The following is a 13,321-nucleotide window of genomic DNA, read 5'->3' on the forward strand; positions in this document are numbered from 1 at the left end:
TTAGAGATCGCCTTTTGTTGTCTTTATTTCTTGCTGCTTCTTCCAAAAGATCAAATCAAAGACAGAAACGGGTATGTCTGGCATATTTAATAGGAGATGTAATCCCACAGGTTACCAGCTACCTTTTGCCAAAGCTTGTGCTTGTAAATGAACCCTTGATTTTATAATGGGTCTACAAACAATAGGGGAACTTTGATGAATGCCACTCCCAGAGCCCAGTTATTCTGCTTTCTCAGGCATTTAATTCCAAAACATAACGATTCTATCTGGATTGTCTTGCATATTCATGAGACATAAATGAATACTGTTTTTATTCTACTCTCCCTCCCAGACGCCCCACAGAAATCAAACACATTAACTTGGTTTGACTAGTTCAGTTGAATCCAACCTCTGAACAACTTATTAAGATTAAACTAGTACAGAAATGTTGCATAAGATTTCATTTTTTGCTTTTGTACCCTTCTCTGCTATCAGTGTTGTATTTTTAACTCTGACACAATAGATATTCTTAGGAACTTGCATGCCAATTTCCACAGACACTTTATTTCACTTTAGACAGTCCAAGTGTGACTTTAAACCCAACAATGACTATGGCAATCTTATTAAGAAGCCTGAATAAGTAGATAGATATATCCCAAAGAAATTCAGAATGTTGGCAGACAGAACTTCTCTTGTGGAATTCAAGTTGTTTGCAACACTGAGAAGTGGAGTAAGAATATTTTTACATATAAATTGTCTAGTTGCATGCAAAAGATAACACATAGAAAGTCAAATTAGTGACTGAAAAACATGAATGAGTGTCTGTATAAATTTTAAGGGGAATAAAATATTTGCAAAGGGGGAAAATTAAAGAGTAGCAGCTCAGAAAATGGTAATGTATAAAGGATACCTACTTGGTACCATGGTCAGTTGAGTTCCATCCCCAAAGACAAGAGCAGCAGTAACACACAGTTAAAATGGGTAAATCAAAAAGGGCTCACTTTGCTATTCTTCCCCCACACATTTCCTTCCCATCTGTTGTACCAGGCTTGGCCAGAGCCTGTCAGTCCTGTGCATTCTGTGTTCTCTGAGAAGGCCTTGAAAGGCTTTTCATGTGGTCTCCTCTCCAGGCTTCCCAAACAGACAGAACACAAACAGGCTGCTTCTCTGCAATAGCTCCTGGGCAGGATCATCAGCAAGCAATAATGTACACACTGCAATTATAGTTCAGAGAGCAGATGATTTCTTTTATCTGACCCCAGAAGGCTCACCCGAGTCCCACTAGTTAGCATTTCCTGACAGTACAGCCATGAATTCCTACCACTGCTTGATTCTGAAAAGGGATTTGTGGTTTATGTTCTGAAAATTTATTCGAACAAAAAATTGTACTCCTCCTTCACTTTTGTCTTACAAAGTCACAGGAGGAGCCCTGTATTCCAGAAAGTAATGGGCCTTAGCATTTTTAATGAATGATTAATCTGGAATAAACCAAACAGTACCAAAAGGAAAACCTCCTCTGTCCTTAACAGAGACCTCAATATGCCTGGAGGATCCCACCGTGACACTAATGGTTGTTATTTTGTGTCATTTTGATTTGGGGAATTGGAAAAAGATTGGATAGTAAAGTATTTGTGCTGTAAACACCTTGAAATGCATATTAGTATCTCCCAAATGAATTCAAAACCAAAAGGGGGAGGTTGCTCACATCCTGGAAACTTTGGCTTCAACTTCTTGAGTATTTCAGCAGGATCAAAAGGGAGTCTGATACTTCAGGCCCAGCATCTTTTACCGTCAAAGATAATACCAGAATCTCTGTGCAGCTCTGAAAATATCCTGACATTAGCTAGAAAAAAAATCTTTAAGCAGCATGGAGAGATAGGTCTTTCGTCAGAATGATAAATTTGCTTGGGGTGACGTACCTTTTTTGCACATAATGGAATTCCAAAGAAAGATAGGAATAAGCAAGGCTTCTTATAATCCCTACTCCCCACATTGCTCTTTTCAGAACTCACACAACTTGGCAGCCAATTGTCTTCCATTCCAGGAGCTCTTGGATATGAGGCACTTGTGAGAATTTAAACCCAAGGCTATTTCACCTCCTCCCTGCTCTGTCCCCAGGGCAGTGGAATTCCTTACCTGGGCACACTGTCAGTGTGCTGCCAGTGTCAAACCAGAACTTCTCCAACCAGGAGTCACCGATCTGTCTCACAACTCCTCATGCTGGGAGCTCCTCACTGAGCTCTGCATTCCTGCCCCAAGTCAGTCAGTGCAAGCCCACTGGAGAATTGGACACTGGACAGTAAATTTGGGCCAGAGTGCTGCCCAAAGTGGGAATAAGTTATCACATGCTAAGCAGTGCCCTGCTGGTGTTTGGGGATCATGGAATAATGGTGCTGTGCAGAGTCAGCCCAGTTGTTCCTGGGAAACCTTCCTGAGCAGATCCAAGCTGAGGGTTTGGCTTGAAAGCCAGGCTGGAGAGGGAGTGCATTCAAGGGATTGTTGCAGCTGAAAATCCTTTCAGTGAACCCAAACCATTAAACTCCTTTGTCCACCTACTCCTCAATTTTAAATGAAGTTTTAGTAATAAAGAAATGTCACTTACTTGGTAGAACTGTGAGAGTCGTCCCTGGTCCAAATAAAAGCTTATCTGTCCTCACACTGCTAAGACTTATTGCAATAACTCACTCCTTCCTCGTGGTGTTCAAAAGTGTTGCTAATCAAGAGATGGAAAGCCAGATATTTTTTCTAATTATCTATGGGTGCAAGTCCATGAGAAGATCCAGAAGTACATTTAATTCCAAAACTGAAAAAGGATAAAATATTGAGTTGTTGAGTGATTTCAATTATTTCAAAAAGCTTGATTGAGTATAGAATTTTCAACTTCCCACTTTTAGAATCCCCTTGAACTCTTTTATCTTTCCAGGGTAAAAGGCATTATACAAAGAATGTTCTATCTGTCTCATTAATTATTAGAGTCACCCATCTCCTTTCTCTCCCAAAATATCTCACCTTTTTCTCCTCTTTTGTTTTTGTACAGGTCCCTATGCTGTTTATATCATTGTGGTACTCCGGCCCCTGTACACAGTGATCTGCTTCCTTGTAAAAACTGTCTCTGTTCCACTACACAGAATTTTGGATTATACAGGCAGTCACATGACATCTTCAGTGGTTTAAGACCCAATGCACCACATGAAGAAACACCATATGGCTTTCCAGGAAGGATCTCAAATAATATCAGAGACGCTGAGTTGTAAATGAGAACTTGGAGATTACACCTGTGAAATGTCTGATGGAGTTAAGGTGGATAGAAAGCAGGAAAAGAATCAGTATTTTCATGTTATATCAAAGCATTTCTGAAAATTCTTCTGACTTGCTGAACACTGTCCTCTTTTACCCCTTTGTTTCAGTGCTCAGAAGCAGGAGGAATGTGCCCTCTGCTCTCTTAGAACTGGTTCCTGGGGTCATTTAGTACCTTAGAAAGTCTTCATGGTGTTTTAGGTAAGAGGAAAAAGTAGACAAACTGATTATTCTTTGTTGTGTAGAGGCACTGAAACCTTGGGAGTGAGGGTCAAAGAGTAAAGGAGATGTTGTACATTGATCAAATCCTTCATGATATTCAACTTCTGCATCACAAATCCTTGACAGCCAGAGCTGAACCAGCTGTGTTCCCTCTCAAATTCTGTGCACCCTAAGCTACTCTCTGGTGGGTGGAATGAGGAGCAGAAGAGGCCTTGACTCCATGTAAGCACTGCTCAGCAATAACTCAAACATCCCTGAATTACCAACACTCTTTCCAGCACAGATTCAAAACATGGTCTCATTCCTGCTATGAGGAAAATTAACCCTACTCAAAGAAAACCAATCACATTCTTAAAAAAAAAAAAAACAAATAAAGCACAAAACATAAAAACCCCACCCTCTTTCCCTGGCTCTTTCTGCCTGTGGGAGATGTTGAGAAGGAAGGAAGGAGTTACACGTTAATGGTTTGGGGTTTGCTTGTGGGAGACTGTTGTTATTGCTGTAGCACCTCTGCATCTGTTTCAGCAAAAGACAGCCCAGACTAGTCTTGAGAAGTCTGGGAAGAGCCTTGCCTTGCAGCAACCACAAAAGATCTGGCTAGATTAAAGCCCCTCTTTCCAATTCTGCCCTGGCCCTGCCTGCATTTCAAGCACTGTGCCCTTCTCAAGTTCTCTCATGCTGCAGAAATAGGTGGCTGTGTCTGCAGCTGCTGGTGAGAGCAGTTGCAGCCACAGCTGGTTCCTGGAGGGGTCTGCAGAGCTGTTGACTTGGTTCTGGAAGGAGGAAGCGATGTGCTGGAGTCCTGTGAAAGGATACTGCATCACCAGGTGCTGCAGCTCTTTGCCAGGAGTCTGCCGGATCCAGTCCCACGCGTAGTTGCTATCGGTGATGGCTACACCAGAGATGTGGCAGGTAAGCCAGACAGACTCTGAGATCTTCCCTACTGTAGGGCCTGAGGCCTCTATCTTCACCTGAGAAAGGCCACCTGCAGCCCCAGGAGACAAGGGTAAACAAAAAGCAACAGCCTAAGCAATCAGTCTACTCCACCATGTCCCTGTGGTTCTGCTTGTCATGTCCAGGATCCAGCAGCTGCATCTGCTCAAAAGCCCTTGCTCCCTGTAGAATCTCAGATCTGGGAGAGACACATACAGCCTTCCCCATTCTCCCACTGAGCTCCCAAATGACCCTCTAGAATTCCCCATTTCCCCTGCTCACCCCTCAGGCAGCAAAACCCGTGGGCTGGACTGAGTGGACATGAACTGTGTCCAAAACCACAGCAGGACTATTCACACACCTGACCATTTGGACTGGATACCTGTAATACTGGAAACCAAGGGAAACAGGAAAACTGCTTCAAAGCTGAAGTAGTTAGGGAGAGAGAGAAGTTAGTTGGCATGACACATGCCAAGAAGATTAACATAAACGTTAGAGCTCATTTGGGGAAAGCAAAAGGTAGGATGTCCCTGTTAGAATCAAGCATTTGAAAACTCTGTGCTGTGTCTACAGCAACCCTGAACATCTGGGAAACACAGGACTCTTCCAGCTCGGAGGCAGAGAGCTGGGATGCTGACAGGTGGTTTGTGTTCAACCTCAGCTGGATTTGTGTCTCTGTGCGAACACCACAGACGTAGCATGCAGTGTCCCCAGGACAGAGGAGATGCAGACTGAGAGATGCCACAGAGTGGGAATTGTCCCTGGAGGCTCTGGCTCGACCTTCCATTGCTGACCCAAACTGACTCTGTGATGAGTAATGGCTTATCCAGGACACCCATTCGAATCTGCCTCTGGGCGCCTGATGGTACCACCGAATATAATGATTCTCGAAGGTGAAGCCGGAGACGTGGCAGGAGAGGGTGATGGAGTCCCCGGGCGCTCGCTGCCCTCCGCCGGCCTCCTGCAGCCTCGGCTGTGCCCGGAGCCCTGCGGACGGAGAGCGCAGGAATCGGGCAGGGCGCGAGCGCGGACCGAGGGCGCTGTCTCGGTGTCCCGGTGGCCCCGGCCACAGCACGGTGACAGAACCCGCACGGTGACAAAACCTCCTTGCCCCATCTGCATCTCCCCATGTTCCTGCTCATCCTTGCCCCCGTCCCTCTCCCTGCCTGTCGCTGTCGCTCGTTCCCCGGGCCGGGCTCGCTGCCCTCCCCGCCCGGCTCTCACCTGCCGGCCACAAGGCCAAGGCCAAGGCCAGCAGCCCCGGCCCCGGCCCGGCCAACATCGCTGCCGGCCCCGGCCCCGCGGCAGCCGCACAGGAGCCGAGCGGAGCCGCGCTCGGGCCGCTCCCGCCCGGCCCCGCCTCGCCGGGGCAGCGCCGGCGCCTCTGCCCGCCCCGACAGCCCCGCCCCGGGCCCCGGGGCCGCGGCCCCGCCAGGCGGGACAGGCGGCGGTGCAGGAAGGGAGGTGAGACTGCGGTGTGCGAGGCTTTATTCCTTCTTTGTGTGCAAAGAGCATTTTAGGCATGAGGCTCTTTAAACTCTTGCTCAGAGGCCGTTTCTTTTTCTCACTCTGTCTCGCCAGCGAGTGCCTGCGTTTCGGCAATAAGCTGTGATGGGACCCAGCAGCACCACTATGGCCAACTGAGCAAAGGAGTATTCCACACTGTAATACGTGGTTCTCAGAAATAAAACCCAGAAGCTAGAGGAAAGGGGACATTTGGAGTGATGGCGCTTGCCTTACCAAGTAATCATTCTGTGAGAGAAAAACCATTTTTCTTAGAAATGGCTAAAACTTTCCTATTTATGGAGAAGTAGGGAGCAAATTATTTATTCATCATCTCTCGCAGACTCAGGTTTCTTTGTTTTACAGCTATTGAAACAGGGCCACCTCTGTGAGAAGAAGGAGGAAAGGAACAAGAAGGAGGAAGAGGACAAGAAGCAGTAGAGATAAAGACCAGGGATTCATTGTTAAAAATTATCCCACAACTAATTTCCTGTTGTCTCTTTGCTTTTTGGAGAGAAGAGGCAGAGAATTTAGGAATGCAGCTTTGAAAATGAGACTTGCAGGAAAGATGGATAAAGTGGGAGAAAGGCATTTTCTAATTTCACAGAATTCTACCCTTAATCAAATTTGCAATAAATCAGAAGCCCTGCCGTGTGCAGTAAAGGCCAGGAACACCTGTGGTGCACACTGATGGCACCTGGCTTCACGGAAACAGCCTTGAGACCAACTGGCTCCAGCCCATGGCAACTCTCACTTTCTCGGCATCTAAGGCATTCTCTGCCGGGCCCCGGGAGGTTTGTGTTAAAGCTCATCTGCATTTCCTGTCACCGTGGGAGGGCACAGAAATACCGGGCAGAGTCCTGAGCTTGCAAGGACCGCAGAGAGAGATAAGCCTCGGATCGGGAATTGTCCCGGGATATCTCGGCCCGATCCTTCACTGCTGCCCCGTAGTCCACTTTAGTAATCCTGGAGTAGCTGATAAAGGACACCCACTCCAGGCTGCCTCCGGGCGCCTGACGGTACCACCGAATAGAGCGATCCTCGAAGGTGAATCCGGATCCGCGGCAGGAGAGGGTGACGGAGTCCCCGGGTGCTCGCTGCCCTCCGCCGGCCTCCTGCAGCCTCGGCTGTGCCCGGAGCCCTGCGGAGGGAGAGCGCAGGAATCGGGCAGGGCGCGAGCGCGGACCGAGGGCGCTGTCCCGGTGTCCCGGTGCCATCGGCCCGGCACAGCCACAGCCGCCAGCGCCGGCCCACAGCCGCTGTCCCTGGGTCTGCCCCGGCCTTTGCCCGTGTTCCCTGCGCTCCCTCTACTCCTGTCCTTTCCCCAGCCTCTGCCCTTGTCCCCGTCCCTGTTTGTGTCCCTGCTCCTGCCTGTCGCTGTCGCTGTCCCTCGTTCCCCGGGCCGAGCTTGCTGCCCTCCCCGCCCGGCTCTCACCTGCCGGCCACAAGGCCAAGGCCAAGGCCAGCAGCCCCGGCCCCGGCCCCGCCAACATCGCTGCCGGCCCCGGCCCCGCGGCAGCCGCACAGGAGCCGAGCGGAGCCGCGCTCGGGCCGCTCCCGCCCGACCCCGCCTCGCCGGGGCAGCGCCGGCGCCTCTGCCCGCCCCGACAGCCCCGCCCCGGGCCCCGGGGCCGCGGCCCCGCCAGGCGGGACAGGCGGCGGTGCAGGAAGAGAGGTGAGACTGCGGCGTGCGAGGCTTTATTCCATCTTTGTTAGCAACGCGCGGTATAGACACGTGGCTCTTTAAATTCTCGCTTGTTTCTCCTTCTGTCTCGCCAGCGAGTGCCTGCGTTTCGGCAATAAGCTGCGATGGGACACTGTAGCACCACTATGGCCAACTGAGCAAATGAGTATTCCACACTGTAATACGTGGTTCTCAGAAATTAAACCCAGGGGCTAGAGGAAAGGGGACATTTGGAGTGATGGCGCTTGCCTTACCAAGTAATCATTCTGTGAGAGAAAGACCAGTTTTCTTAGAAGTTGCTAAAAACCTTTCTATTGATGGAGAAGTAGGGCAGAATCACTTTATTTCTCCTGTATAGTGGAATCAGCTTTCTTTCTTTTTCATCTGTTGAAATGGATCATCTCTCCAAGTAAAAAAGGCTGACAGAGCTGGCCCTGCTTACCAGGGAGATGCAGAAGCTGGTTGGGGTTGTCATAAGTGTACAGAAACACGAGGACCTGGCCAGGCTCTTCTCAGCGATGCCCATTGACAGGACAATTATCAGTGAGCACAAACACAAAATCACAAGAAGTTCTCACTGAACATCAGAGAGAAATGGTTTTCCGCAGTGTGAGGGTGCCCAAACACTGGCACAAGCTGCTCAAACACCTCCTGGGGTCTCCCTGATTGGAAATGTTCACAAACTGTTTGGTCATGACACTGGGGAAGTGGAGCCTGGGGAGAACCAAGGCTGGACAGGGTTGATTCTGAAGGACAGCAGCTCTTGTGAAGGAACCATACTGGAGCCACTGGACTGCAGACTGAGGGAGGAAGGGAACAGGAAGCAGTAGAGATGAAGACCAGTGATTCATTGTTAAAAATTATCCCATATCTTTATTTCCTGGTGTGTCCTTCTTTTTGGAGAGAAGAGGCAGAGAATTTAGGAATGCAGATTTCAGGATGAGCCTGGCAGCAAACAGGGATAAAGTGGGAGCAAGACAATTTGTAATTGCTCACAGTTCTGCTCTAAATCATATTGACAATAAATCAGAAGCCCTGCCGTGTGCAGTAAAGGCCAGGAACGGCTGTGGTGCACACTGATGGCACCAGACTTCACGGAAACACCCTGAGACCCATTAGCTCCAGCCCCTGGCAGCTATCACCTTCCCGATATCTAAGGCAGGCTCTGCCGGGCCCCGGGAGGTTTGTGTTAAAGCTCATCTGCATTTCCTGTTCCCGTGGGAGGGCACAGAAATACCGGGCAGAGTCCTGAGCTTGCAAGGACCGCAGAGAGAGATAAGCCTCGGATCGGGAATTATCCCGGGAAATCTCGGCCCGACCCTTCACTGCTGCCCCGTAGTCCACTGTAGTGCCTTTGGGGTAGCTGATAAAGGACACCCACTCCGGGCTGCCTCCGGGCGCCTGACGGTACCAGAAAATATAATAGTCCTCGAAGGTGAATCCGGATCCACGGCAGGACAGCTTGACGGAGTCCCCGGGCGCTCTCAGCCCTCCGCCGGCCTCCTGCAGCCTCGGCTGTGCCCGGAGCCCTGCGGAGGGAGAGCGCAGGAATCGGGCAGGGCGCGAGCGCGGACCGAGGGCGCTGTCCCGGTGTCCCGGTGCCATCGGCCCGGCACAGCCACAGCCGCTGTCCCTGGGTCTGCCCCGGCCTTTGCCCGTGTTCCCTGCGCTCCCTCCGCTCCTGTCCTTTCCCCAGCCTCTGCCCTTGTCCCCGTCCCTGTTTGTGTCCCTGCTCCTGCCTGTCGCTGTCGCTGTCCCTCGTTCCCCGGGCCGAGCTCGCTGCCCTCCCCGCCCGGCTCTCACCTGCCGGCCACAAGGCCAAGGCCAAGGCCAGCAGCCCCGGCCCCGGCCCCGCCAACATCGCTGCCGGCCCCGGCCCCGCGGCAGCCGCACAGGAGCCGAGCGGAGCCGCGCTCGGGCCGCTCCCGCCCGGCCCCGCCTCGCCGGGGCAGCGCCGGCGCCTCTGCCCGCCCCGACAGCCCCGCCCCGGGCCCCGGGGCCGCAGGGGAGGGGGAACTCAGGATAACCGGGGCTCGAGTAGGGACCCTTGCAGCTGCTTAGGCACAGGAGCGGAGGCCCCACGGGAGATGAAGGCTGCTCTCCTGGGGCTACCAGTGCTCCTCCATCGCTGTCCCTGTTTCTTGCTCTGGGAGCCATTTCAAAGGTGTTGATGCCTCAGTACTTCTATGAAAACCCTGCCGAAATTCTAAATACTGCAACAGTATAGAACATCATCAGGGTGGGTATCTGTGCATCTTTTCTGTCCTGAGTAGAGTCCCCCCCTTAGGCTGTGACATTGAGGTTTTTCCGGCATCACCCCAAATGTAATATTTTCTATTTTCCTATCACCTTTCCCGGGATGTTAATAAAATAGTTCTCTACTCTGAGGAATTAATGCAATACCTTCTAGCTTTATAGAGACCAGCGCCCCCTGGGGCAAAACGTCCTGCATCAGGGAGGGTCTCCAGGAATTCAGGTAAGGGGAATAGTCTGGAGAAAGGAGGCTCTCAATAACCTTTGAATGATCATGGTGTTTTAGGGAGGTACCCAAAGACTGCTGGAGGAAAGCAAATGTCACTACCTGCAAGAAGAACAAGAAAGAGGACCCAGGGAGCTTCCCTCAAGCCCTGAGAGGCTGATGGAGCACCTAATCCTGGAAATAATTTCCAGGGACATGAAGTACAAGAATGTTTGCAGGACTCACCAAGGAGAACTCACACTTGACAGTGCTGATAATGAACTTCTATGCTGAAATGATTGGCTTTGTAGATGAGAGGAGAGCAGTGTGCATTGTTTACCTTGGCTTCAGGAAGGCTTTCAACACTGTCCTTCAAAATAAGGTCCTCCTAAGAGAGGCTGATAAAATCTCAACGGAGTGTGTAGATGGTGATCTGGACAGAACAATGGACAGGCAGAGGATCCCTAAAAGTTGTGATCAGTGGCATGAGGTCTAGTTGGAAGTCAGTGTCTAGCAAGGTACCACAGGGGTCAGTGTTGGGTCCAGCCCTGTTTAGCATCTTTAGCCATCTTTAGGAAGATGGAAATAAAGATGAACCCCAGCAAATTCTTTAATGAAACAAGAGTAGTACGAGGGGCTGTTACACAGCAGGTTTTTGCTGCCACCCAGTGGGACCTCAGCAGGCTGAAGAAATGGAACCTGAGGCGGCTCAAAAAGCTGCACTAATTTTCAGTGGGATAAAGTTAAATTTTTTTAATAGTACTGCTGATGGCACAGGCAGGGGGATGTTTTAGCTGTTGCTCAATAATGCTGACAGAACATCAAGGCCTTCTCTGATTTGCATACTGCCCCAATTGTGAGCAGGCTCGGGATGGACAAGATACTGAGAGAAACAGTCAGGACAGGAGATGCCAAATTAGGAAAGGATTATTCCATGCAGCAATACATCATTTTCAGAAATAAGACTCAGAGAAAGAAGGAGTAAAAGGGCTTTTTGGAGTAATGGCATATGGCACCCACAGTGCAGCCTCACAGTGCGAGCATAACCAAGCACCAGTGCAGGTTGTCCAGGCCCCTTGTGGAGTCTCCATGCTTGGAGAAACTCACAAAGAGTTTGGTTATGGCCTGAGGGAAGGGGAGCCCGTGGAGAAGCCAGACTAGAGCAGGCTGATTCTGAAGGACCCATATGAGAAGTGTAGGAATTGACCTCTTTCCCACTGGCCCTGTGCCTTCTGGACAGAAGAGGGAGAGAAATCAGGAATGCGGGATTGAAGGCAAACCTGGGATGAAGCGAAGCTTCAGCAGGGCCAAGGTGTTTTAATGCTTTTTGATGTTGTTGTCAGTCAATTCCACTCTGTTTTAATTTGACAATAAACTGGAATCCTGGCAGTGTGCAGTTAAAGCCAGGAACACCTGCCTTTGATCTGACTCCTTGGTAAGACACCTGAGACCCATCAACTCCAGGCTCCTGGTGACTCTGACCTTCACTCCTTCTAACACACCCCATGCCAGGCCCGGGGAGGTTTGTGTTGCAGCTCAGCTGGGTTTCCAGTCTCTGTGTGTATGGCACAGAAGTAGCGGGCAGAGTCGCTGGGGTGCAGAGCCCCCAAAACCAGAGACGACTGAAACTGGGAATTGTCCCGTGAGGCTGTGGCCCGACCCTGCACTGCTGCCCCGTACTTTACATCACCCAAGTAGCTGATGCAGGACACCCACTCTGGGATGCCTCCGGGGAACTGACGGTACCAATAAATGTCATAATACCCAAAGGTAAATCCGGAGCCGTGGCAGGAGAGGGTGACAGAGTCCCCGGGAGCCCGCTGCCCTCCGCCGGCCTCCTGCAGCCTCGGCTGTGCCCAGAGCCCTGTGGAAGGAGAGAGCAGGAATTGGGCAGGGCACGACCACGGACCGAGGGTGTCCACCACGACCACCGCTGTCCCGGTGTCCCGGTGCCCACACCCTTACGGAGAGAGAGCACAGGCACCGTGCGCAGTGCAACCAGAGCCCGAGGCTGTTCCTCTGCCGTCCCGGTGCCCCTGGACAAGACACAGCCACATCCCCACCTCGCTTCTCGGGGGGAAAACACCCATACCCGGGGTGAGGCCCTGAGAGCCCTCCCGGGGCTGAGTCTGATGCATATATTGCGGCCGAACCCGAGGGCAGAGCATGCCCCTGTCCCTTCCTCTGTCCCTGCTCCTGTTGCTGCAACTACCCACGCCCCTGTCCTTGCGCCTTCCCTTGACCCTGTCCCTCGTTCCCCGGGCCGGGCTCGCTGCCCTCCCCGCCCGGCTCTCACCTGCCGGCCACAAGGCCAAGGCCAAGGCCAGCAGTCCCGGCCCCGGCCTCGCCAACATCGCTGCCGGCCCCGGCCCCGCGGCAGCCGCACAGGAGCCGAGCGGAGCCGCGCTCGGGCCGCTCCCGCCCGGCCCCGCCTCGCCGGGGCAGCGCCGGCGCCTCTGCCCGCCCCGACAGCCCCGCCCCGGGTCCCGGGGCCGCGGCCCCGCCAGGCGGGACAGTGGGTTTGTTTGTGGGCGAAGTGTGGAAACGACTCCCTCCACTCCTACCCCCTTGTCTTACATCTCTTCCCTCCTCACCGCAGAGCTCCCCATTGCATCCCTCAAGCCCTGGATCGTTCTTCCCACGTCGTGCAACCAAATCTTACCTGTTTTTCTTGCTGGGCTGTACGGCTTTCCTGTGGATGACTAGGGACAGCGGGCTGGGTCTGCTGTGACTTCCACTTAGGGGAAACAGGAGAGGAACAGGGGGACATGGTGGTAGGGAGATGCCGGGGCTGTACAGACCCGCTTGTGCTCTCAGGACAAAAGCCTCCTTGTCATCCTTCCTAGGGTGGGAAATAATCCCTGAAACAATAAAGTCTGCAAATCTGAACTGCTGTGGATTCACAAACTCCAACTTTCTCCACATTTTCCTGCCTGTATCCTTGTTGCGTCTGCCTGACCCACCTTCACCCCATGCTGTGCTACAGTCAGAGTCCTGTTATTCCCTTGGCATTCACCTGACTTGTGAACCTAAAAGCTGAGGGTTGATATAGAGAAACCAGTCCAATTTCCAGCGCACTCTTGGTGTCTTTTTCTGTTGTTCTAGCCAGGACAAAAGATTGTGTCCCTCAGGTCCCAGCAGTATGGTGATTCCCAGTGTACTGCAGTTAAGGTTTCCTGGTGGGAAAACCTCTTGTGAGCAACAGGACCACCATGGCTCCAGGAGTTCTCCTCATAGAATAGGCC

At 51.8% G+C, this 13,321-nt stretch overlaps 1 protein-coding gene and 1 gene segment (V, D, J or C); both read right to left on the bottom strand.

Annotated features, from left to right (window-relative positions):
* Positions 1 to 9,511, bottom strand: part of LOC103824581 (uncharacterized) — a 23,492-nt gene extending 13,981 nt beyond the window's left edge. The window contains exons 1-2 of the mRNA XM_050985527.1: positions 9,422 to 9,511; positions 4,108 to 4,483 (exon numbers count right to left, since the gene is read on the bottom strand). Coding sequence (XP_050841484.1) covers positions 4,108 to 4,483; positions 9,422 to 9,479 — 434 coding nt within the window. The 5' untranslated portion in view covers positions 9,480 to 9,511. The remainder of the gene's footprint in view (positions 1 to 4,107; positions 4,484 to 9,421) is intronic.
* On the bottom strand, positions 6,660 to 7,487 carry LOC127060848 (immunoglobulin heavy variable 3-11-like). The segment is given in 2 exon segments: positions 6,660 to 7,075; positions 7,370 to 7,487. Coding segments are annotated over 2 exon segments (375 nt in total).
* Positions 9,512 to 13,321: the final 3,810 nt, after the last annotated feature.

This window comes from Serinus canaria, chromosome 27 (assembly GCF_022539315.1).
Source record: "Serinus canaria isolate serCan28SL12 chromosome 27, serCan2020, whole genome shotgun sequence".
Lineage (NCBI taxonomy): Eukaryota > Metazoa > Chordata > Aves > Passeriformes > Fringillidae > Serinus > Serinus canaria.